Source organism: Podarcis melisellensis (genome assembly GCF_964234715.1).
Source record: "Podarcis melisellensis genome assembly, chromosome: 1".
Taxonomy (NCBI): domain Eukaryota; kingdom Metazoa; phylum Chordata; class Lepidosauria; order Squamata; family Lacertidae; genus Podarcis; species Podarcis melisellensis.
Window position 1 is genome coordinate 34,734,070 of NC_138528.1, and position 27,224 is coordinate 34,761,293.

The following is a 27,224-nucleotide window of genomic DNA, read 5'->3' on the forward strand; positions in this document are numbered from 1 at the left end:
GCCAACAGATGGCCATCCTACCTCTGCTTAAAAACCTCCAAGGAAGGAGAGTCCACCACCTTCCAAGGGAGTCTACTGCACTGTCAAACAGCTCTTACCATCAGAAAGCTCTTCCTGATGTTTAGTTGGAGTATCCTCTTACGTACAAAGGTAAGAATCACACCTGCTGCCCCACCCACTTTTGTCATCCACCACTAGCACCCCCCCCCCTGAAAATTGTCCACAGGACTACAGCATCTAAGACCAATCAAGAAGATGGCAACAAAAGAGCCCTATTGGCCAAGCTCATAAAGTCATGGCATTTTGAGTAGCATTCTCAATAGCAGACCCACCGTTGTGAAACTCTGCCACTCCTTATAAGCAGTTTAACCATGATGAGATCATGGTTCAAAGCAAATTGAAATGCAGACTTAAAATGATCAATGTTGGGGTGCAACTCAGTGAAAGAGCAGATGTGTTGGCACCTCCAGGTAGGACTGGGAAAGACCCCATCTCAAACCTGGGTGATCCACTGCCAATCAGTGTAAGCATTGCTGAACTAGATGTGCCAATATTCAGACATGGTATAAATTCCTGTGTTCCGAAAACTTCCTGTGTTCCGAAAACAATAACTGCAACCATACAAACTGTGAAGCCAACGAAGGTGGTTTAAGTTTATTTAGTTCCACCAGCCGGATTGCAGGATTGAGTTGTAAGGAATGTATTTTAATTTGGTGGACAGGTAATCATAAATGCAGAGTTGCACACCTAATCCTCTGAATGCAAACATATTTCTTAAGGTGTGGACATTAATTCACTGTATAAAATGAAAATTCATGAGAGTCTTTCTCATGAGAAAATCATCTTGTGAGTACCATTAACAAACAAAAAATTAATGTGGAATTATTTTCACCAGCCAATTGTTCAAGTTTAACATTCTGTATAATTTCTAGTATTGTTATTCAGCCTGCATAATTTCTTTGTTAAAGTGCATATCCCATTTAAAAGTACTAAGGAAAGGCTGCATTCCATCAAAAATAATCCATTCATGGACAGAAAAACAACATCCTTTTCTAGTAATCATCTGCTATAGCTTTTTTTTAAATATCATCCTTTTTGAAACCTTCATACAGCATCATTTAACTAACCAGAATGATTTCATAAAATGATCAAAGGTCTTTCAAGTCCACAAATTTTGATCTTTCTTCACTTTGGCAAAAACTAGATATAAGCTATGCTTATTACCTAAACGAAGGGACGCGGGTGGTGCTGTGGGTTAAACCACAGAGCCTAGGACCTGCCGATCGAAAGGTCGGCGGTTCGAATCCCCGCGGCGGGGTGAGCTCCCGTCATTCGGTCCCAACTCCTGCCTACCTAGCAGTTTGAAAGCACCCATAAGTGCAAGTAGATAAATAGGGACCGCTTTCTAGCGGGAAGGTAAACGGCGTTTCCGTGTGCTGCGCTGGTGCTGACTCGCCAGATGCAGCTTAGTCACGCTGGCCACATGACCCGGAAGTGTCTTCGGACAGCACTGGCTCCCGGCCTCTTGAGCGAGATGTATGTCACATTTCTGTTTACACTCCAGCACAGCTTGCTGGGAACTTCCGTTTGTGTATAGCTTTTGCTTATGCTGCTTGCTTTGGATACGAAGGAGATCAGACACGTTTCCTTTTGTCCTGATGTATGCTGAATAAAGTGCTTGTAAATATACTCACACAGCCTCTCCTGCTACTTCTGTTGCGCAGCGTTTCTCTGCTGAGTAGCGTGCCCTAGCTTCTGAAGCTCGGGTCGCAGATTCATGCACCAAGGACTGGAGTTCGCCCAGCTGCCGGCCGGTGGGCTGGAGCCAGCTGAGGGCCTGTCAATTGCCCCCATTTCCTTGGTTGCATGCCAACAAGTGGTGCATGAGGTTTCAAGGGGTCTTGACACTCAACTAGGGTCTGTGTTCCTTTGGGGTAAATGAGGTGTGGTGGAGTCTGTCAGCAGTGTCTTTGAAATATGATTTATTTAAACATATTTACATTGGAACCTTTCAATGGAGAAAGCGTTCACAGTATTCGTATCTCAGGAGAAACCCGACCTTCACACTGGTGCAACACTGGAGTCCAAAGAATCTTGCACATTATCTCTGTGCCTCTGTCCCAGCCTGCCAAGATGGTTCTACCCCTGAAGTACTAGCCTCACCCTTCTCCTTCCCAAAGATCCTTGTCAGGAAAAAAAAATCCAAGCCTCATGTAAAACAACACTTTTTTTTCCTGTGGGCACAGCCTGCCCCCTCCCCTGTTTTCGTACGTCATGGAAGCTGAAATCCTAAACCTTTCTCTTCCCATGGTAACTATGGGAACTCCTCCCTCTGTCCACCAGACAAAAAATGTCTTGCCCTGATGATGGTTTTCATTGATGGGTTAATGACTTGCTTCCAGAACCTTTTGCCATTCTTTCCGACCCCTATCCGGGTGAGTTCTTGGCTTGGAAAAAGATGCTTAGCCTTCAATACTTCAAATATTATCTAAACTCTTCCACTTATTACTTTCTAACATTTACTAACTCTGTTACCTGTTATCTAAACTGAGCTTCTGTGAAAGAAAGGGCAGCTTATTAACAACAGACCAACTTCTGATCGTAAGAAGGGAAACAGTGGCATAAAAGAGGCAATATTGTACTGGGAAGAAAAGAATCATACAAAGAGAGAAAAGGCAGCAATCAATTTTTAAAAAATGAGTAAAAGTGGGAAAGGAAACTAGAAGAAATAAAAGTGTTGGCATCAAGAAAACAGTGGTGGAAGAAAAAATATTGAAAGAACGTTTAAAAAGAGAAATGACTGAAATTCCAGAACAATTTCTGTGAGCAAAAAGAAAGAAAGAAATATCTATTTATATCTATAGTTGGGGGGTGGGGGAAGTATCAAAGTGAAAGACAGCGACATTTGTATAAAAGATATAAAGAAGTGGGCAGAGTATACAAGATTCATTTATTTAGATTTTTGTTCCAACTTTCCACAAAACAGCTCAAGGTATACAGAGTTCTGAAACAAGGTTTTTCACATAACAATACAAAAGAGAGAGAAAGGGGCAGAAAGATGAGCTGGCCTGAACAATCTATACTTTCCTTATGCTGGGTGAAAACATATGCTGCCACTACACAATGACCAGTGAATTGTATACCAGCTATGCTTGGGAAGCATGTGGGGGAAAACACACTTCCAGAAAATGAAAAGGCAGCAGAAAAGCCAGCAGATAAGATTCAGGTATTCCAGGAGAAACCACCAGAACCCACCAATTACATGTCCACATGTCACATGGTTGCACTGGTGCCAATGTACAGAAGCTGACCAGAGACTATGTCTGTCACGTTTACATGCCCTAAATGTGGAACCAACACAATCAGGTAGGAACAGTAGGTGGTGCCAATGGAACCCCATGGTGCACTCTGCTAAAACACCAGTGCATGAGCTGACATGAATCCCACCATGGCTAAAGCTTTTCTGCTCCCCCTTTTCCAATGGAAGAAAGATATGCAATCATGTAGTCGCCATGGGAATCTCATGATGTGCTCTGTCAAAGTCCAAGCGGACGTTCTCAAACATGCAACTCCTTGGCCCCAGCTGCTTCTGCAACTATGTATTATGGCTGTCCTAGTTGACTGCCAGTCACATGTTGACATTTCCCCTTTGTTAATGGCTGCCCACCTCCTTTCCCTGGCTGGTTGCATTGCTCCTTTTCATGCTGCCCCAACCTCATTGATGAATGACTACCATGACTACCCAACAAGCAGGGCTTCCTGCACAGCCCCAGCATTCCCTTCCCTTAGCTTATGCTGGGTTGTTCAGGAGGGCTGATGAAGACTGCCTGGGGATGTGTTTCCCCATGCCACTTTGAGAGCTCCAATCTGAGCCAGAAGAGGTATCAGAAGAGGATTCCCAGGTACAGCCCCTAGTGGAACAGAAACAATCTATGTGGTAAATACAGGTGACTAGAGGTAGCAACAATTCACATCAGTGAGGATGTTGTGGAGAACAGAGAGGCAAAGAGCAGGTGTGGTGCCCTTCGTGGCTTCACCTCCCTGTTGGGAACGCCCATCGCTGGTTTAGCATGGAGCTTCTCAGGCTGCCTGGTGTGAGTAGATGGACGTTTCTCAATTGGCTGTATGCAGGTCAGTTTTGTTGGATATGGGGTGGAGCTCCTCGTGGTCTGCACAGGAAAGGGTGGCCCAATTGACTGTTCCTGTTGGGAAATGGGCTGTGTGGAAGAGACAGCAAGCAACAAACAATGATCAGCAGCTGGAAAACACAGTTCCTGGAGCCAGGTACACACAGGTGGCTGTAACAGAGCAGAGGAAACAGTGAAGGTGGTGCCACCGCTCATACCTCAGCCTTCCCTCCCACTGGTGGCAAGGGTTTGGAATAGAGCACCTGGCCTTGGCCAATCGAGAGCTCACCTGTATGCAGTGTTAGCCCTCTGTGGAAGGCACTGTTACTTGCTACTTGACAGGAAGAGCACTAGGAGCAATATAGTTGAGGCAAGACCCAGTTTTCATTTATAGCAATCCAGGAGAGGCAATCACAGGCCAGTCATCCTTTGTAGCACACTTCTTCCTCTTCCCTTGTTTACTTGTGTGGGGTGCTCCTGGTACCCCAGAGTGGGGCTTACCTGTAAGTGGGGCTGAGTGCCTCTCCTGGGTGTCGGGAACACTTTTTCTCTCTGTTGATGGAGGGAATGGGAGTTCCATGAGACAAGAGTGTTAATAAAGGAATAAGGAAGAGATGTGAGAAAGTTGCAACAGATATGCATTATAGCAAATGTTCCCCCTTCCCTTGCTCACCTGAGTGCGGTGCTCTGCCTGGAGTGGAGTTTGCTGAAAGGCGTTTGCATCTGGTCCAGAGGTGAGGTCCTGTTCTGGTTCTAGGCCAATAACATGACTGTTGTGTGCAAGTCCCTAGGGGCATTCTTGTCCAAAGTGCTCTTTCTTCACAGTTTCCCCTCACCCAAAGTTCCCCCTTGTGAGCAAAAAGTGTGAGTGACATGGGGTCAGGGAGATGTAACTCTATAACGCATGGCTTGTCACCTGACCTGTAGTATCCCTATGTAAAGTTTATACACTGGTGGTGGTGTGGTGCAACAGGGACCATATGCTCTGTCATGGTAATGTGTCTGGGGCAAGAGGCAGGAGAGCTATTTATAATCCCACCTCCCTCCACTGAAGTCAATCACTGGAGTTTGGGAATACCACCAAAAGGTGGTATTCAACTAAGTTTTATTCAGAGTAGATTGAAATGAATGGCTCTTAGTAATGTTTACTAATTTCAGTGGGCCAACACGTAGTAAATTTTAGCTGAATAGCATCCTAATTATTTTGGGTTTTATAAAGTCCGATGTTTTCCATATGATTTGTTTTTGTGGTTTTTAATAGTTTTACTTACATGCATTGTTTAGAGATATTTATTAACCAGGTTACTTAAAATGTAAAAAAAAACCCGAAACCCTCACTTGTCTTTTTTTTTTGGCATTGACACAATGTCCTCCTCATCCAAGTGGCACTCTACTTTCCCCCACTAAATCCAGATACACTAAAACACATTGTGGGCAGTTGTGTTTAAAAAAAGAAAGAAAAAGTGCTGATTTTTTATTGGGCACCATCTATCGTCATTTATTAGCACATATAATTTAATGTATATCTAATGCATGTGCTGTTGGGGGAAATGAGAGGCAGATGGGGCTCCTCAACCTGGGAAGGTATCCCATCTAGGAGAAGGGGAAATCTGATCCTAAACCTCTGTTGCCTTGCAGCCATACTCATTTGTGAGAAAGCCTTTGGGGGTAAACTCTGAGGAACAATCCACATTTGCTGTCATGCGGGACACCTTTGGGAGAAGAAAAGGGTAAGAAGAAAACCCTGCACAATTCTGGAGTGGAGTCCCTCCTTCCGGCAGCTCCTGCAGCCAAGATGGAGCCAAGATGGTTTGCGCCCTGGAGAGGTCACGCTGGTGCTGCTAATGCAGGAAAAACAATGCTGGATGCAACAGTTATGAGTTATAAGCTCAACCTGATTGGCATAAGGTGCAAGCGTTATGGGTTGCTTTTGTTGGTAGAGGTGGTCATCAAGCCAGGCAGCCCCAGGTCAATAAATTGCTGACCCCCACATAGGTCAATGACTAATGGAACACAGCCATCATTAACTGTGAGAGGGTAACACTCAACACTGACGTTGCTGCTCTGCAGGAGACCAGACTCACATCAAATGGCTGTCTCTGAGAGAAGAACTACACCCTTTTCTGGCAAGGAGGGAATCCATGGCATAGGTTTCACAGTGAAGAACCCTCTTCTGTCTGCAAAAGAACTGCTGACCAAGGGCTCAGAACACTTGCTTTCCTCTGGTCCGGTTAACATCTTGAGCGTCTGTGCTCCCATTATGAGCTCTGACGTACAGACCGAAGACCAATTCTACGAGGAACTAGGCACATTCTTCTCTATCAAGGCAAAACAGCAAATGTCCTGGAGGCATCCAAGGTCAGGTCAATGACACCAGCTGAACTTGATTGTCATCAGGCTATTGGCCCTGAACTGTGTTCATGTTGCATGGAGCTACCACAGTGCCGACTGCAACACGGATCAGTCCCTGTTGACAAGCAAGATCCCTCTCCAGCAAAATAGATTCCATAGCACAAAGCAGGAAGTGTGGACATCAATCAATGCTGCTAGAACAGCCAACTTTGTGAATGTTTCTCCAATTCCGACGAACAGGTACTAGAGAGCCAGTGTGGCCAGTGTAATCTGGTGAACCGGGTTCGCGTCTCTGCTCCTCCACATGCAGCTGCTGGGTGAACTTGGGCCAGTCACACTTCTCTGAAGTCTCTCAGCCTTACTCACCTCACAGAGTGTTTGTTGTGGGGGAGGAAGGGAAAGGAGATTGCTAGCTGATTTGAGACTCCTTAGGGTGGTGATAAAGCAGGATATCAAATAAGGGACGCGGGTGGCGCTGTGGGTTAAACCACAGAGCCTAGGACTTGCCAGTCAGAAGGTCGGCAGTTCGAATCCCCACGACGGGGTGAGCTCCCATTGCTCAGTCCCTGCTCCTGCCAACCTGGCAGTTTGAAAGCACGTCAAAGTGCAAGTAAATAGGTACTGCTCTGGCGGGAAGGTAAACGGCGTTTCCGTGCGCTGCTCTGATTTGCCAGAAGTGGCTTAGTCATGCTGGCCACATAACCCGGAAGCTGTACGCCGGCTCCCTCGGCCAATAAAGCGAGATGAGCGTCGCAACCCCAGAGTCGGCCACGACTGGACCTAATGGTCAGGGGACCTTTACCTTTTAGGGTGGTGATAAAGCAGGATATCAAATCCAAACTCCTCTTCTTCTACTGAACTTCTCAAGAGACAGCACTGAAGTAAGGTGGAACTACATCAAAGAGGCAACCTACAACACAGTTGCTTGCTGCACTGAGAAAGGCAAGGAGCGATGCCCAGAGGATTGCCAGATGATGTGCCAATGACTACTGGCTAAAGATGGACCAGACCATTCAACTCGCTGTTGACAGTGGCAACTTTCACAATATGTATGTAGTCATGAAGGAAGCCTTCAGGAAAACTGCACCACTCAAAACCTAATCTGGAGAGATTATCACAGACTGCAGCAAGCAGATTAAGTGATGGTAAGAGCACTATCAAGAACTGTACTTGCGGGAAAACATGGTCGCTGACACAGCAGTTGACAGCATCCAGACTTGGAAAAGCTGGATGTTCCTCCCTTCCTTGACAAGCGGTTATGTGGTTAAGTCTCAGGACGGGACAGAATGCCAACAGCACTGTTAAAAGCCAGCCTCAACTCCTCCCTCGTGACACACCTCCACGGACTTCTCTCGCAGTGTTGGGAAACTGGAAACCTTCATTTGCCCCAGCTGCAACAAAATAAATCTCTCCCATATTGGTCTCTACAGCCACAGCAGGCGCTGTAACGCCCCAACAATTTGACTTTACCCTCAAAGGCGCACTCTTCCATTGTCTACCAAAACAGATGGATGCCAAAAAAATAAACTTTAAATGTGGAATAGTAGTCATTTCAGTAGTGGCAGAAGTCATTGTAGTAGTAGCAGCAGCCGCAGCTGTATTTAGTTTTGAATGTGGAACTTGTATTGCATTTGTTATAGATTCCTTTTTTGTTTGGGATCTGTCAGCTGCTTAGAGATTCATGTTGGAATATGCAGCGGTATAAAAAAATAAAAAAATAGCTGAACACCCTCTGTCAGTTTTGAGTGTTCGCTGGCCTGGCCTGCGACTCCGAGGATTTAAAAAGAAAGAGGCAAGCGTGTGTGTCGGAAACTGAGGAAACGCAACTGCCCAAGGAGGAAACTGCACACATTCACAGTTTCCGTTTTTGTTTTAAAATTATCTTGCTCCCTTGGGGCTGGGGGAATAATTTAAAAGGAAATGCACTTTCACATACTCAGGATGTTTGCTGAGTTATGTAGCAACCTGTTTTCTTTGTTTATTTCGAGACGGGCCCGTTTTGCTTTCAAAGTGAATGGCTCAGTGGCCCCACTCACTTCACAGTTGCAAGGAAATTAGGTTGCTGATGAATTGCCTGGTGCTACGAAGCAACATGTCTGGATGTGAGTTTCTTAGGATCATCAGATTGGCCACCGATAGAGGAAAAAGTTCTGGAGAAGACAGGCATTTTGTGTGATCCAGGAAAGCAATCCTTGTGGGGTTTTTTTTATGTCTTTGATAAAATGCTGTTAGAGAACCTTGGGGAATCCAAAGAAATAAAGAGCCCAGGCTGTATATGTACCATACGCAGAAAGTCTGAGGATATTCTGTGCATTCTCCTTGAAATAATGAGCAGTTCTGGTTAGCCTGTCCATACCGTGATCAATTGATGTCGGGCAATGAGTCACAACACATTGATCTTTGTGTGTGTGTGTGTGTGTGTGTGTATCTGGGAGAGAAAGAATCTTGGCTTAGCAGGAAAAATCCTCCTGAATAACATAGGAGCAAGGAAGAGAAGATAATCTTTTTTAAAAAGATAACAGATCACTGAGAATAAAACAACAAAAAGAATAGTTCCCTACCCATTACTTCCCACTGTGTGAACTTTTGACATATCCGCAAACTCTTCCTTTCGCTTGCTACTGCTGTTGTACTGCTCGCTGTACAGCTTTAAGGACATCTGTTCAACAGCATCTCTTTGTGCTTCCAGATAGCATAGCTGAACCTCAGCCTAGAAAAAGACAACAATAAGAAATAAAATCCTTTGTTTTCATTCACAAGGAATACATGTATAAAGTCGCTGCTTTGGGGCTCAATGAGCACTCAATCCAAAGTTATAATACATAATGGTATTAAACATTATCCTAATATTGATTAGGTGGTTCTTTATACATTAAATTTGTGTAAAATTAAAAGGGCAATAGCCTACAAAACACTCCTGATCATCTGATGTGTTATGTTTAGAATTATTATTATTAATGACCTGCCCTTCGTCATAAAATCGGGGGTGGGGTGAGGGGGTGTTACAACAATTTAAAATACAATATTATTATTTTTTTAAAAAAAGAAAATTACAAAAATCACAAATCACAGTAATCATCAACACCATCAAAAGTTCATACAATTGCTTATATTATATTTTGATTTCCAATCGCCTTGCATTATAAATCTTCAAGACCATTTTCTAAAAGGAGATTCTTGGAAACAAATAGCAATTGGCTTTGGCATAATCCCCACTACACCACAGTGGTGTTTTTTTCTAGGAAAAGAGATGCTGTCAAGCAGCCATGGTACATGACGACTTCATAGTTCCTGAGAAGAAGGGGACTAATTTGAAAAAAAGAAATGGTACCATAAACATTGATTGCTGCTCAAATGACACATACAAAAATAAATATCTTTAAAAAATAAAGAGTTAAAAAATAGTTAAAAACAAAAATTAAACACAACAATAATGCACCCTCCCACAAACACTTTTAAAAGGCTGTAGACTATTAATCAGCCTAAGGCCTGGTTGAAGAGGAACTTTTTTTGCCTGGCACCTAAAGATGTATATTGAAGGTGCCAGGCGAACCTCCCTGCAGAAAAGGCCCCCTCTGGACCTCTCATGTGCGCAAAGAAGGGCTTCAGTTGATTATTGCAGAGTTCAGGTCGGTTTATATGGGGAGAGGCAGTCCTTGAGGTATTGCTATCCGGAGCCATATCATCCAGATTTCAGTTATTTCTGGCTTACAGTTTACTCAGATTCGTTTGTCCTGAGCCAACATATTTTTGCACTGTGGGATTTCTGGCACACACTCAATATCGCTTGTCCACAAGTACTTCCCAATTTGGGTCAAAGGAAGGGCAGACTGAACTTGCAAAGGGGTGTACGTACAAAGACACCCTCTCTACTGAAGTGAATAAGGAAGATTCATGAAAAAGTTCTGTGTATTATCAGACTGCACATGAGGATTTGAACTGGGGAACGCTGTCCTCTGTCCTCCTACGAAACCAGCTCCACAGGTAAACACTTTTCTCTTCATCCATTGTTTAAATATTCCAAATCTTCTAAATGTACAAAGACACATATCAGGACTCAGCAAAGAGGCAGATTTACAGCAAGGGCTTGGCTTTGAATTGTCCTTCCCAATGGCTTCTTGGAAATACAGAATATTTGTGGGGGCACAGGCAATGTTCATCTGCATTTTAAGGCAATGAAGGCAGTGTATATATAATTTTGTTCTGCCCTGGAGAGATGCTGCCAGTCAGTGTAGACAATATTAGGTTACACAGACTAATGCTCAGCCTGTGTTCCCAAGACTTACTTATTCAACCTGTGGAATTTATGTTCTGTTTAGCACTTGCCTAATCCGCAGAGCCTAGGACTTGCTGATCAGAAGGTTGGCGCTTCGAATCCCCGCGACGGGGTGAACTCCCATTGCTCGGTCCGTGCTCCTGCCAACCTAGCAGTTTGAAAGCACGTCAAAGTGCAAGTAGATAAATACTTCCTGCTGGAAGGTAAACGGTGTTTCCGTGTGCTGCTCTGGTTCACCAGAAGTGGCTTAGTCATGCTGGCCACATGACCCAGAAGCTGTACACCGGCTCCCTCAGCCAATAAAGCAAGATGAGCGCCGCAACCCCAGAGTTGGTCACAACTGGACCTAATGGTCAGGGGTCCCTTTACCCTAATGCTTCATATGTCATTCTTTCTGCTCAAGTGTTTGTTTGACTAATGGTGTAAATAAAAACAAAGGCATAGCATTCTCACTGCACCAATCAAATCTTCCCAAAGATTACTCAGCAACCTGAACTTTAAGCAAGATGAAGTAGATTAGCGCTGGTGTTTTCTTTTAGACTATTTCCTGGTCAAAAGAATGTGGAATAACATCTGGCTTCAGAACCTATTGAATAAAGTACTTTATCTATTGCAGCTGTGTTGATGAGTTGGATTCTTGAGCTCAGAGCACCAGATGACATGGGGATGGATTTGGCCATTTGCCGTAATTGCCCCTGGATTGCTGGGAGGACTACAGAAGCAAAGTTGAGCTCAAGAGCACTTTGGGGCCAATATGGTATTGTTACAACACACTCCACTAAAATGCAAACACGCCAATTAAAATGACAGCAAGCTTCAACTCCCCCCCCCCACACTCTGTCCCTTTTCCCTTGTGTGTAGTGGGGTGTTTTCTTAAAGAGTGTAAGCCTGCTGGCAGGAACTGTCTTTTTTTAATTGATTGTATGTAAGCCTCTCCAGGAGCCTGAAGAGTGAGGTACAAATTCGACAAATAAATAAATAAAGGGATTCAGAGGTGTAGAACCAACTGAGAACCTAATGGGCTACAAGGCAGGCTGAGAAGGGGTTGTGGCTATTCAAAAATGTCCCAAACTGTCCAAAGTTGCAGGCATCTATGTTGATCTATTGCCACACAGAAAAGCAAACACACACACCAAAGAAAAGCAGTACATAGCACAACAACCAGTTTATTAGGATCAACATTTCTGAGATCCTGTGTATAGTTTCCAGGGAGTAAGTTCCACTGAACTTAGTGATGCTTGCTTCTGACTGCAGCATGTAAAACCCATTGAGCTTTAACCAAAGGTCTTCAGTCCCCTGAAATGCAGTCTTTAGATTTTAATTACAAAATGCAAACAATCGTGCAAAGAAGTGTCTCCATTTAAACCGGCAGTGTGAAGAAAGAACCCCGACAAAAAAAGAAAAGAAAAAAAAGACTCAACCTCTACTTGATTGCATTCTCTGACTTTGTCTATGCTAATATGTCACAAGCAAACTTGAAAACTTCATTAGCACCTGATTCAGTTGCCAGAACATGGAAGGTCCCCCCTGCATTACCCGGATGCTCTGACAGATGACCTCCATGTCCAGAAGCTGGGCTCCTTTGCATTCCCTGTCCACTTCACCATTGCCTAAAGTAGCAGTTTGTTACATGCAAAGCTTGTGGTAGAGCACAAGCCTTGTGTGCAAAGGTCCCAGGTTCAGTCCCTATTACATCCAAGTAAATCTGGAGAAGACTTCTGCCTGCAAACCCTAGAAAACAGCTGATAGTCAGAGAAGTATACTGAGCTAGATGGATAAATGATCTGACTTGGTATCCCACTGTTTCTAAGGCCACAACTTATGCCATCAGCTACAATGCACACAGAGTGCGGCCTTCTCTTCTATAATAAGGAAACGCCTGTGCACATAGGGTTGGCAGCACTGCCCAGGGCTCCAATCCTAACTACAGTTGTTCAGAGATGGTAATATAAATTGGAAGTGATGGCAGTTAGGAACAGGGCCCGTATATGTTAAAAGGCACCAGTCCCTTTTAGTTTCTGATCCCAATTCAAAGTGCTGGTTTTCTTCTCTAAAGCTCTAAATGGTTTAGGATCCCTGTACCTAAAGGGACACCTATACCATATGAGCCTTTCCACACTCCTTGGTCTTCAGAGAGGAGGAGGAGCTGCTATGTGAACATAGAAAGAACCCGAATCAGCCCATTGGATCTGCCTACAGCCAATCTAGTCCAGCATCCTATTCTCACAGTGCCCAACCACATGCCAGTGCAAAACCTGCAAGCAGGATCTGAGCATAACAGCACTCTCACCTCCTGTGGTTTCCAGCAGCTAGTAGTCAGAAGAATTACTGCCTCCAACTGGGGAGGCACAGCCTAGCAGCCAATAGCCTTTTCCTCCATGAATTTTAATTATAAGCCACATTTCTAGAGAAAAGGATATCCCCTTAAGTGTCTTGGACTGTGTGCATGTCCTCCTTTCATCTAAGGTGGGACTGAGGGTCAGAGAGGACAGGGCCCTCTTGGTAGTCAGGTTATGGAATATCTGTTTCTTCGAGACGTTCTCCTAGCTACCTCCTGATATTCCTTCAGGCACCAATTGAAACCTGTATGTACATGTGTGTGTGTGTGTACACAGGTATGCTTTTCAATAGCGTATCCAAAGTTTACATCTGTGGCTTTGATGGTTGCTGCCTGTTTTAAATCATTTGCTGCTGCTGCTCACTACTCTTGCATTTTGTCTTTTGTCCACTGCACTGGGGTTGCCTGCTTGCTTTTCAGCATTTTAACTGATGTTGTTAGCTGCCTTGTGGCCTCCAATGTGGAGCTGAAAAGCGGGATAGAAATAAGCCAATAAATAAATAAATAGACGATGGGAACTTGGAAGAAAGAGGGACTCCTGCTGTAGAAGTAGGCTATAGAAATAATCAAACCAAATAATACGAGGGTTCCAACATACTTTTAATTTAGTGCAGCATCATTCATTGTCAAAGAATGATGTAACTAATTAAAAGGGTAAGACTACAGGTAGATCATGTGTGCATATGAATACACACATGCACATTTCATGGCTGGAACAGACTCATGTCTACAGATTCCAGAAAACTCCATTAATGAGTACAAAGAAAGGAAAATCAGATGCTCCCTTAGCGAGCCAGGTAATTTCTCTTCCATGGAAAACAAATTAAATTTCTTTCTCAAAGAAGTGTCTCACAAATCACCAGTGTTTATTGGTTTGATAGTTTTGGCTATCTGGCATTGTTCACAACATACTTTGCGACTTCTGATTTATGCCTGTCAGAAATACACTGCATTTGTATTTTAGATATCGTCATTATTATTAACATGTTGTCAGTAGCTGAAAAAGTTCCAAAATTAAGTATCTTCTGGAATAAAGCTTTCTATTGCTGTTGTCAATATGCAACTAGTAAATGGCTCTTGCATTCTACAAAAGCTGATACATCTTCTGCCGGCATCCTGAAATAGCTGGAGAGAGTAAGTCTGACACAGGGGACTGATGCTGCCATTTGCATCTGAGAAGACCTGACTGAGATAAATGCTGGAACAGCTACCTTCCATCTTCTCTGGGTCCACGTACATCACTATGCCCTCAGGGAAGGCAGAAGACAAAAAGCCTAAGTCAGGGAGTTTATGTCCTCAGCTCTTGAGAAAACAGTGTTTCTAAATATTTGGTAATGTTTCTTCTTTTTAGTATATTTTGTAAAATGCCTCAGGGATCTTGGCAACATGGTGGCATACGCTTGCAATCAATCAATCAATCAATCAATCAATCACTCCCATAGTATTATGTCCTGCATGAAGCTTGACTTCTTCTGGATTGGATGATTGGCCTGTATTAAAATTTCAGCTTCACATCCCTCCTTCAGAATTTTATAATAATTATATTGTTTATATACAGCCCCAATATTCTGAATGATCTGAAAATACCATAACTATTTGGAGGTACACTTATGTTTAAAGAGAGGGCATAACCATTCCTTTAAAAGTTTTCTCATATTCAAGGTGTCTTGGACTGTGTGTTTGTGTGTATGTGTCTGAAATTTCATATCTGTGGTGTAGAACTACCTTCTATACATTTTAATCCCTGTTCTCTTTTCAAGGTACACACAGTATGTCTCCCCTTTTAGCTTTTCTCCTAATCTCTACATTTCTCTCTCTCTAGAAGTGAGGCCTGGAAAATCCAATCAGAAATGGATTAGCTTTATTTGGCATGAGGTGTAGCTCCCAAACCTTCATCAAGGAAAATTCACCTCAACCAATCAATCTTTTTAGTTCACAGAAAGCAAGCTACAGTAGTAGTCTAGACCTAAGCAGTCTCAAAGGCAGACTTCACGTGTTTCCAGGCCTGAATGTGAAGGAATACATAATGCCTTAGAATTTTCCATTCTGCTACAGACCCACTGGCTGGCTGCTTCTGGCCCCAGTTCAAAGTGCTGATGCTGACTTTGAAAAACCGGAATACTCTAAAGCCTGCATGCCTTTGGGCAGCTTTCCCTAACCTGATGCCCTCTAATGCTTTGGGCTGCCATCATGCCTGACCATTGGTAATGCTGCCTGGGACTGAGGGGAACAAAATATCCAGGTTGTAAAAGGCTGCCTTAGAGGGTCCATCCTCCCATATTTCCCATTCCCTTACATTTACGATGATGTTCTGTTCTTATTTCTCAAATGTTAGCCCGTAAGGGTGCATAGCTAGGCTTTCTATGTGACTTCCTTTGTAGATTCATCTGACCTTCACGTTGAGCATTTTTGGACTGCCAGGTGAAGTCCTGGCCTTTTCAAAGGCTTTTTTTGCTTACTAACTTGCAGCCAGCTGATCGTGGCTATTCTAACTTGTAGATTTTTATGTTGTTGCTCTGCCTGTGTTTTATTGATTGTTTTAATGATGATTGAAGCTTTATTGATGCTCCTTCAGGAATTACAGGCAAAGCATGGTTTTGGGTGACATCCAAGGGTTCCTGTCTACCTGCAGAATGGACTTCTGCTCATGCTGTGGGAATTGCTTTTCCTCTTGTTCCCCTGTCCAGCCCTCATCAGGAGGGCTGAGGGACCCTCAAAACAGAAGGGGGTTGGGGGGATGGTACAATGTGGGGGAGAGGAATGGGAACTCTTGTTATGTGTAAAGATGTCAGTTCACATGGCATTGAATGTAACCCATTGTTTGTTCACTGCACCACATGCTATTTCCCCCACCCAAATTTAAGAATTCAACCTATAGGTGCTGAAACAAAATAAACCAAACCTTTAAGATACTGGAGGGGGGGAGGGAGAAGATACCTACACTCATCAGAATTCCAGATATCTTCATAATACCTAAATCTGAGTGCAGCATATCACATCATATCATTCATATCGGCATATCATTCTCTATATTTATTGTATGGGAGCTCTTAACCTTCTTTTTCTTTTTCTTTTTCTTTTCTTTTTTGCATCCTAGGACTGCCCAAGCATACTTGCTTTGGTACACTTTTGTGGCTTGTTATTTTCCTGCTTCCCCTATAGATGCCAAATCCTTATTTCACTCACTTCCATGAGCTTCAGTGAAAGTACACAACTGCCCTTAGGAAAAATGTCCCATTTTATCATTTTACAGTATGTCCCCCCCCCCTTTTCTCTCTCCATCAACTATTTTTAAATGTAACTCTTGTGTTCAACTACTGCAAACATTTTCAGCATGCACAAATCCAGGAAGATACGAGCTTCAAACAGATATTTCTGATTTCTATATGCAGTCATCTATCACAGAGCGGCTGTACATAAGACTTCGCTCACCCCCTCCAACAGTTCATGTTCTACTGATATTGCAATTCCAGAGAGGCTTTGAAAACCTCAAGTAGGTATTGATTGGTTTAAATTTCAAAAAAATAAAAATAAATCCTATATTCTTCAGAGGCCACTGTAGGATACAAAAAGTCAAGAAAATTTGCGCTGCAAAAAAAAAAAGATGTGAGTAAATCTACTGAAGATGATTTACATTATTTTATTTTTTTAAAAAGGGCAAAGATGTTTTAGATCACTCATCAGTCCTATATATTGGTTGGTTAATAAAAATATTTAGGCAATCAGCATAGTAACAAACGAAATTGCTTGCTCGATGTTGTTCTTTGATAGAGAGGAACATGAAGACTGGATTTTGAGGAGAGCAGCCCATAAGCAGGGAGCCATCACAGAAAAGGCCACCTTCTGAACTTCTCACAAAGGAGGCACACAAAGAAGGGCCTCTGATGATGATTCCAGGGTCTGGGTCATTCCATATGGGGAGAGGCAGTCCTTGAGGGATTGCGATCCTGAGCTATTTAAAGCTTCATAGGTTAAAACCAGCACTTTGAATTGAGTCCAGAAACTCATTGCAGCCAGTGCATTAGGGCCAGGGTTGGTGTTATATGCTCAAACCACCTTGCCCTGGTGAGCAAACTGGACACTGAATTCTGCACCAGCTGAAGTTTCTGAACCGCCTCCAGAGGAAGCCCTATGTATAACATGCTGCAGTAGTATAACCTAGAGCAGGCATGTCCAACTCCCAAGAGACTGCGATTTACTCCCATTATTAAATAACTGGCAGTGATCTACCCATTGGATTGACCAAAGTTGTTGAGCTTTTTGGGCTATCCCTGTCCAGATAGGGACACCAGCTGAAGCTGATGGAAGGTACTCTGAACTACTGAGGCCACCTGAGCCTCAGGTGACAGTATTCACTTCCTGAAGCATTGATCACAAATAGATGTGGGGGAAACCCACAGCACACCTTCAGATGAGCTACAGGAAGTGCCTTCTCAGTAGGCTAGTGACTTGTCCAATCAAGGGGCAGCAATTTTTTGCAACACCCAAAGGAAATTCCCAGAGGGAGGGGGGTGCTCAGGTTGTTTCCACACTGGAAACTTGTGGTGTCCTGCATACTGTTGGCTGTCACAAATATATGCCACTCCCACCCATGTCAGGCAGGGGCAAAGCTTTTTGTAACATCCAGACCCACTTTAGAAAACATAACTTTCTATACATAAACTATTTGTATTGTTGAGAGGTCAGCATCCCTGCTGCTGCTGAATTCCTGGCAATTTGCATACCATTAAAGCATTAGCCATAATGTTTGGAAAATTTAATTTTAAAGCTGTGCTGTTAAAAGATGTTTGCTGAATTGTAAGCATCTATGACAGCTGGGAAATTTGTTAACACTCTGATAGTTACACTATTTGTGCCTTAGTCTGGAAGGCAGTAAACAAAATCCCTTTTCACTTTACAACAATGAAGGAGATTTTAATGCAAGAGGAGGTGTTTAAAGACAACAACAATTTTTATCACAGCAATGCAGTGATGAAGGCAGCATGTCTTTTTATTTTCAATATTTCCCATCCATTAAGTTATCACTTTTATGCATTTATTTGCTTATTTTTGGCTCGGGGGTGCAGTTTTGTGTGTGTTAATACATGAAAGAAGAGAAGCACACAATTCTGATATAATTCAAAAAAACATTTTCCTTATTGAATTGTTTTTCTTACTATTCCTCGACCTATCATGTGTGAGTCTAGGTCACCTCTGTGTTATTCCCCTTCTACAATATTCCATCACTTCAGTATGTAGTCATGTACAAAACGAGGAATTAAGAATGAAAGGTGTATAATGAGAAGAAATAGAAGCTTGTTTCTCTTATCTGCCCAGATTACTGCCCATGTCAATGATAAGATTCATAATGGTGGAAATGGCTCAGGATGCTTCCAGACTATAGGATTCACACACCAACAAACCCAGGTGTGAAACTAAAGGTGACCTGAAGCAAACTTGCTCCCCCCCCCAAAAAATGGACTTCTTGTGATGAGCAAAGTGAGAGGGAAATGCACTGGAAAGTGTGGGATAACACTTTGTTAATGTAATGTTGTGTAACTTCCCAGCAATGAGAACAGAAAGAATGCTGAATAAACAGCCAGCTTCATCTAACCTCCGCGCAAACACAGTGGAAACAATTCATGATGAATGCTCAGTAAACATGTCTGGAAGCAACAGTCCATATACTATCAGTATTACTGAGAAACTGTAGCACTATTTGGGCATTTGACTCAGTTAAGGACAACATTTGGGACGCGGGCGACACTGTGGTCTAAACCATTGAGCCTCTTGGGCTTGCCGATCAGAAAGTTGGCAGTTCGAATCCCCGCGACGGGGTGAGCTCCCGTTGCTCGGTCCCTGCTCCTGCCAACCTAGTATTTCGAAAGCACGCCCCCCCCCCAATGCAAGTAGATAAATAGGTACCGCTCCGGCAAGAAGGTAAACGGTGTTTTCGTGCACTGCTCTGGTTTTGCCAGAAGCGGCTCAGTCATGCTGGCCACATGACCCAGAGAAACAGTCTGTGGACAAACGCCGGCTCCCTTGGCCTGTAAAGCGAGATGAGCGCCGCAACCCCGGTCGTCTGCGACTGGACTTAACTGTCAGGGGTCCTTTACCATTATTATTTTTTTAAGGACAACATGGGTATGGGAAATGGAGTAACCCCTCTCTCTGCCACTGACACCTAGCCATACAATGCAAACACCTGAATGGAGAGAGGGAGACTTCAAGTGCAGAGACTTCCACACAATCTGGGATCCATCGAAGCCTGTCCGAGAGAAGGCTCCCTTCAGAGATCTGCACTGCTTATTGGGACACCAGTGCTATACTTGCTGAAGACCTGCTTTCATGTTCTCTTTAATAATGACTAGAAAGCCCAAAGGCAGCTTCTGTGAAACAGCCACCCCCTGGCTAATGGAGGAACGGAAGGAACAAGGTAGGAACAACAAGAATCGCTTTACATATGAAATAACAACAATTTAGTTATCAAAACAGTAGCGAACAAGCATGACTTTATACCGTTCTTTTCAAAAAATTTAGCCTCCTACGGTCCTAATAGTCTTTTTCCTGTGGTTCAGGAAAGCACAGCAACACTCTGCCCAGTGCCTGTATCCTTATTTCAAAGAGAATCATTCAAGCCGACATCTACCCTGTCAAGAATCTTGACTTTGAGCTGCTAATGCAGAATAAAAATCAATATATATTTTGATCATTTGATGAATATTTACTTCTTTCTTTAGCGCTCGGGGATTTCAAAATGAAAACTGCTGAATCAAGTCATTTTATTTTTCTGTGTTTGTGCCAACACCAATTTACTACCCTCCAGAAAGTTCCTGAACAAGACATCCCAAGTGGCGTACTTGTTGGTTTTTCCTGTCAGTCATAACAGGGTGCCAGCAGGGAGCCATAATCATTTCCCTTTCATACTGTTAGTGCTCCAGAAAGCAGTAGCTTGATTTACTTCCCCAGAAAAAGTAAACTTGTCTTATTTAGACGTACTGTAGAATGCTAGAGTACTTATTCCTTTCAGGGTGTGCCTGAACTGATACTATCCATTAAAAGTTAAATGCTTGGGGTTTTTTTGTGGGGGTTTTTTTTGATCTCACAAGAAACAGAATTTATAGTTGCGTTTCAACGTAAGGAATTCCTGGGAACACTAAGAAAACAAAAAGCTTTGAAAAAGGCATTTTCTGAAAAATGACAGTCAAATTCTAGCCGGCTGCTATAATAAGCCCTTAGACTTCGTAACGTTATTGAGTATGAAAACGCATGCTGCTCCAAGAATGCCTGTCACTTAAGATGCAACTGTGAGTTTTATAAGAAATTTATGCTCATTTTTAATATAATGGATTTTTTTAAAAAAATGCATATCTAAAGTCTACCAAGATCCAGTGTTTCCACTTGGGTTTTTTTTTAACCCCCAATATTTGAAATAGAACTAGATTGCTTTAACAAGAACTGTAAATGCAAGCAATTTTGGTCTTGCAAAATAATTTTATACTGACTCAGTAGAAGGGCTTTAAATCAAACAGCATTTCTGTTGGTTCCTTCTTATAAATTAAATAAAAGTGGCAGTAGATGACTTACAGAAGGCTGATATGTGCTAGTACAGTTATGAGATATTATGCAAACATATGTTTTAAATAAAATAAAATATTTAGATTGCTGAATACAAAGGCAATTATGGAACGTCTTTGTTAAATTACATTTTTCATTCCCGCCCCCCCTTCTCTTTCTTTTGGGAGGGGCCCTGGAGATGGGGAGGGGGCTTGTCCTGGAAACAGAACCAACAGGAAATGATGCTATATCTAAAACAGCTGGAGACTGTAGCTAATATAAATTTACTTGAAAATAAAAATGCTTTATGCCTCTAGAGACAGGCTGTAACATGCAGTAAAATAAAAGATGAGAATATAAACTTATTGTTAAACCCTTACTTTATGTCTGCATATTGTTCTAAGATGGTATTCACCACCAGAGAAAGAGTCTAGGGCTGGTTTTAAAAGACACACACACAAACACGCACACAACAATTAAATACATGTAAGGAATCCCAGTGAATAAGTCCTTTGCTTACAATAAAAAAACCTGACCATTTTTACCTTCCTTCATATAGGCCAGTCACTTTAGACTAGCAGTGATGGTTATGTGATTCCACGATTATTGCATTATTCTAGATAGTCCAAATCTAACAGAAACCTTCTATAGCTTCACTTTAAGTGAATTTTGACTCAGACTTTTCCACTTTACCTAAGAGGTAAAAACAAATGAAAAGGGCCTTTCTTTTTAAAAATAACTAAGAATCTAAATATTATTTTTTTCTTGTGCCTAATTATGTAACTTTCATTTTTTATTCAGATTCATATTTCCTTGTCTCAAAGCTGAGTTCTGCTAATGGAGACTCCCTAATTATTGTTGTTTAGTATCACAAAATTATTAATTCTTCTAGAAATCTGCAGCCACCATTCCTCCTCGTCCCCTTAGCCCAGTCCCTGTGCCTGCTAAACTCTCTTTTTTACCTTTCTTCCTCCTCTGTTGCTAATCTCCCTAGTCTTCCATTCTTCCTGACATCTACTTTCTCCTATAGGTGAAGGTGAAATTCAATTCTATTAGCATTTAAAACTGAATTTATCATATTTGCACTTTCCAAAATGACATGTGAATCAAAATAAAGACATCCTTTGAAATCTGCACTTATTCTATTTTGCGATGCAGTTCTCCAACAAATGTTTACAAAAACGCATATGTTAAGTGAAACTGTGCATAAAAATGAAGATATTAGTGAAAACAACATTCAAAAATGCATTGCATTTGGGGAAATTGTTTGCAAAAATGTGTATATTAGTAAAAAGTGCATATAAAATGTGTTTATTAGGAGTAATTTGTACTAAAATGCTAATGTTCAGCTCCTCTGAACACATGATGCTCCTTCATGCCCCTCATGTGTGAAGGAGGCTAAGATAAAGTGTACATCCATGTCTTATGACAAATATGAGGGAACAGTTGCTAACAGAGTGCTACAGTGGTACTTCCGGTTGCAAATGGGATCCGTTCCAGAGGTCCGGCCGGATCCCAAGGTTTTCAGAACCTGAGGATCACTGTTATGCACATGTGTGTGGTGGCAGACTGCTTCTGCGCATGCACACACGGCAAAACACTTCCGGGTTTGCCGCTTTCGCAACCTGGAGTTTACGTTACCTGAGGTTAACGTAACCTAAGGTGCTACTGCATTGTTGAAGCAGCATTGTTTGATCAATGGTGTCTCCAAAATTTTTTACACATCACTTGTGAAGACAGGTGAAATAATGCCAGTGTACTGAAAGAAGCAAAGTTCACCGGTGTCAAAGCAATGATTCTTCAACATCAACTTCATTGGACTGGCCATGTTATTCGGATGCCTGATTATCATCTTCCAAAGCAACTACTCTATTCCCAACTTAAGAATGGAAAGTGAAATACTGGTGGACAACAAAAGAGGTTTAAAGATGCTCTCAAGGCTAATCTTCAAAATTGTAGTATAAGCACGGATAACTGGGAAACACTGGCCTGCGAGCGCTCCAACTGGAGAACAGCCTGTACCAAAGGTGTCAGGACTTCGAAGAAGCACAAACTCAGGGCGAAAGGGAGAAATGATCAACTCCTGCCCGAAAACATATGTCCCCACTGTGGAAGGACATGCAGACCCAGAATTGGCCTCCACCGTCACTTACGGACTCACTGCTAAGACTGTGTTCATGGAAGACAATCTTACTCGGCTACGAGTGATTGCCAAAGAAGAAGATGGGCCCCAGAGACATCACAAGTGACCGCCAAAGAAAAAGACTTCCTTATCTGAAACAAATGGGGCAACCCATGAGTAAAAGAAGTCTGTGAGCACATAAGAGCACACATAGAACTCTCTGAATTATGATCATCTGCCATTTGCTTTGCTAATCAGTACAGCTCCGTTACTGCTTTATAAAAATGTTGATTATAATTGATATTTATGGTTGCTTCTCCCGCATACGACAATCACAGTACGTCTTCTACCCAGTGAATAATATTTCACTCTCTGTACCCCATAGTTTACAGGACTCTCTCTAGACCAAATCTCTCTACCCGACTTCATGATACGCCACTCTCCTTTTGCTCTAACACAGACCTGAACTCCTTTGGTCACTTATGCCTCTCTTTTGCCTTCTGTACCTAGTACCATTCTCCATTCGTTCTGTTTCATCACAGGCCTCGGGACCCCATCTCTTTGTCAAGGGTGCTGGAATCTGTAAGAGGGAAGCTGCAGTTTCCAGGATTCTCTGGTGAAAGCCATATTCATTGAACATGCTTTAAATGTATGGTGTGAATCTCCCCCACCCACCCCAAAAAAGGTCCCCTCTTTTTTCTTCCTCCAAAGTCCACCCTCCCTCTATTTCAGTGTTTCCCGCCTAATCTCTGCAGCTCTTTGTGTGGGGTAGCACTAACACAGCTTTTACTTTCTGAGCAATTTGCACATCAATAAAGTCTCAGATGCAGAATGGTGTAGTGTGGCAACATCAGTGGCAATGTCACCACATGCCCCTGAATCCAGGGAGTAGAGGGGCAATTCTTCTGTCCTTACCACCCACATTGGTAGGCCTCATCTGTTCCCACAAAGAGATGAAAAAAAGTGCTGCAAATGATAGGCATCTAAAATCTTCCCAGGTGACCACAAATAGTCAGAGAGGGAGAACAGTCAGAGAGGCGGCTGCAATCAGCCCACGGGTCTTAAGTTCTGTCCCGCTCTAGAATGTAATTGTACGCTTGGCTTTGCTAAAAGGAAAACTGGCACATGGAGCCCTGTCAAAGATCAAGCTTTTTGAATTGATAAATGACTTTGCACCCCAATCCTATATACTTTTATGTGAAAGTAAGGTCCATTGATTTTATTCTTCCCCATTAAATCTCTCACATTGCTATATATGCAGTAGAGCTCTCATCACCATCAGCGCCAATGAAATATTTAACACCCCTCTTGAAACAGCCATTGAGATGGCAACGGACCTAGATTATATTCACATGCCAGTATTATGGCCTTCACCTACTGACTGCGAAAGCTTTCACAGCCCTACTCACTAATTGAACCGACCAATTCTGCAGTGCTGCTGCATGTGATTTGTGATATTATGCCTTTAAGTGTGTTATTTAAGTTTGCAATGCAGTTAATTGAAACCCTACTAGATGCAAATCAAAAGTTTCAGCCTTAATTGAGATATTTTGAAAATTGAACCCATTGCTTCAGGCAGGTGCTACATGAGATTCCATTAATATAGGTAATTAACATTAGCCTCTGCTTTAATTAACATGCACACTTTAATTAGTAAAGCATTAACCAACATTAAAAAATCTGATCTTCATGCATCACAAAACCCGCAAAGTTATGACTTCTATGTTATTTTTTCCCCCCAAGGCTGTAAATCACATAGCACATTGACGGTTTTAAGAAGCATTTTATTCAATAAATAAGTTACTTGAAATCCTTTAAATTTAAATATTTCAAATAGTATTGAACTAAGAATTGTACATTGCAGACGTTTATATTAAAAATAGTTTCCTGAGATTAGTTCTGGGAACAGTAAGAAAAAGATAAGGCAAAGTGCTATGTCTTTGTAAGTTATGCTTACATAAATATTTAACTTTTGGGCTATACAGAAATCATCCTAAACTATATTTCCTTTTTTTCTGGTCAATAATTCTGTGTCACTATAAAGCTTGCATAGCTCCCAAACAACAAGAGCTGTTTTGATTTTCATCTTGTAAGAACCCAAACTCACAACTACTGACTGTACCAATACTTGACAACCATGGCAACTCCAAATTCACCCCAAGTAACTCTACAATTGGAAAGAAAGGGGGGTGGGAACGCAATCTCTTTACCCATTGAGCTCTAATAATGACATTTAACCCCAGGTAAAAAAACAGAGTCTCGTTTTTTGCACATAGTATGAACAATTGCCATTTGTCTAATGGAGAAAAACATACAGTTATCACAGTCCCTGAAACAACCACCTTCTTTGAAAAATGTAATTCTTATGAGGTTGTGAACTCTAAATGCTGTTCTTTTGGAGGTTTCCGATTGCACTGGTGCTTTTATAGGTTAGAACAATGCATTCAATGGATCTGCAAAGGTGCTATTCCTTTATCCTCAGCTTTTGCTGATTCATGAAACCTTTTACGGTTTTAAACTTACCTAACTACCTGTTGTTTTCTGATTGTAATCATATTGCATATGTTGCATTTGTTTGTATTCTTAATTACTGTACATTGCCTAGAGAGGCTTGCATGACAGGCAATATATAATGATAAATGTAATACATTTACATTAAATAAATATATTTTGTTGATATATTGGCTGGGGTATTGTTTAAGGAGGCTTGTTGTGGGGTTGTTGCTATTATTGCTATTAATTTTTTGCATCTTTATTTTAGATCTTACGATTTATGTGGATTTATTGTTCAGTTTAGTTGTGTATGTTTTGATGTTTTATCTCTCGTTCATGACTACTTTTGTTGTGTTGGAATTATGCATGTTTCCACATCGTAAGATGGTTTGAGTATGGTTTCAACTATGAAATTGCAGTATACAAATAAAATTATCTCTGTGTGTATAAATATAAATTTTTTAAAAATGTCAATTTAGAGAACACCAGTGCAAATCCATTCTTGCATCTGAGCTATTTAACTGGCTGGTAACCACAAATTACAACTGCCTAGTGCATGCTCAGCTGAAAAGGGAACACACAAATTGGTGTTACGTGTGAGTCAGTCCCTTGGAAAAAGACACCAGATGATTATTCTGCATCCAGTTAAGTGGAACACTGGAGGCTAGATTTCATATAGAGCTTGAAGGAACAGCACCTGCTAAAGCAAGAGGCAACAACATGCATGGACTGAGAGCAGAACTACTCTTTGATTTAAGTCCCTGGAGGTACCAAGTCAATTTCCCCTCTGAAACACACATTTCAGGGGGTGGGGGGAAGACCCACAGAAGAGAAGCAAAGAAGAAAGGCCTGATTTACTACCAAAAGGATTGTCTCCAGGGCAAAATGTCTTCAATGCACATGGTGAAATTAGTATGTCGGGCTAAGTTCTACATTATTTGGGGGCTGTGCTTTTTGCTGCATTTCATATTCACAGTGCACACGCACACATGCACATACATAAACCTGCACACCAATGTAAGATCTACAAAACTGCCTGTTTCTCAAACCCAAACTCCAGTTTGTTAGTATATGTGTTGCTGCAGGATGTTTTGTGAGATGTTGTAAAATGGAGTACAAAACTCGAAACACTGAAAATATTATCCAGAACAGTTTTCCCAACCAAATTCTTCTGTGAAAAATGGGCTTTATTGTGTAACCTTTTTCTGGTTCTCAGCAGAAATTGCTCCTAGTATTTCTTTGTTTACTGAAATCAGAGCCAAGCATGATTTCCTTTCTTTGATGGGAGGCAAATAAAGTCTTTGACAGGATAAGTAAAGCCTCCCACAATCCCATAACTACAAGCTTTGGGCAAAATAGGATAAATAGACAAATCTGAGGTATACGGCATTCAGAGTTGGCTAGACTTGCAATTATGTTGAGTTGCTTCCGTTATCGGCCTACACTACACTCACATAAAACTTTGAACATGTGTAAAGCATTGCCAGCATGGGATTATCCATGCAGCTGCGAGTGAGCCATGTGTCTTTGAAATTGTAATCCAACTAAAGAACCTGATATTTTGTATCCTGCAAATCTCAATCCTCATTTTGAAGAAAAAGCTACTTTCTAGACCACTTATCTCAGAATTCAATAGTCATCTCTCTTTCCATTATTTCTATTGTTCTATTTTATTTTATTTTATTTTGAGGGTCAAAAAGATTCTGATCAACAGCTGGTGGAAACCACAGGAAAGAGTGCTCTTGTGCTTGGGTCCTGCTTGAGGTTTGTGAGGACAAACTGTTGGACGAGATGGGCTGTTGCTCTTACGTTCTTTCAAAATCCAAATGTTCTCATCAGAAAAACAACAACCTGAAAATGTAAAAATACAGGCATTTGCTCTTACTCTGATGGCGCTAACTGGATTTCTGAGCACCAAGTTTGAATCTCACTGGCTGCAGAATTTGAGGGGTGGGGTGCAGAATAGCAAATGACTGATTG

General features: G+C 42.0%; 1 protein-coding gene across 3 annotated transcripts in view; it reads right to left on the reverse strand.

Moving 5' to 3' along the window:
- The window catches only part of AKAP6 (A-kinase anchoring protein 6), a 243,498-nt gene that overhangs the window by 76,994 nt on the left and 139,280 nt on the right, over positions 1-27,224 (reverse strand). For all 3 annotated transcript variants that reach the window (XM_081888749.1, XM_081888748.1, XM_081888747.1), the window contains exon 8: positions 9,041-9,189. In XM_081888749.1, coding sequence (XP_081744875.1) covers positions 9,041-9,189 — 149 coding nt within the window. The remainder of the gene's footprint in view (positions 1-9,040; positions 9,190-27,224) is intronic.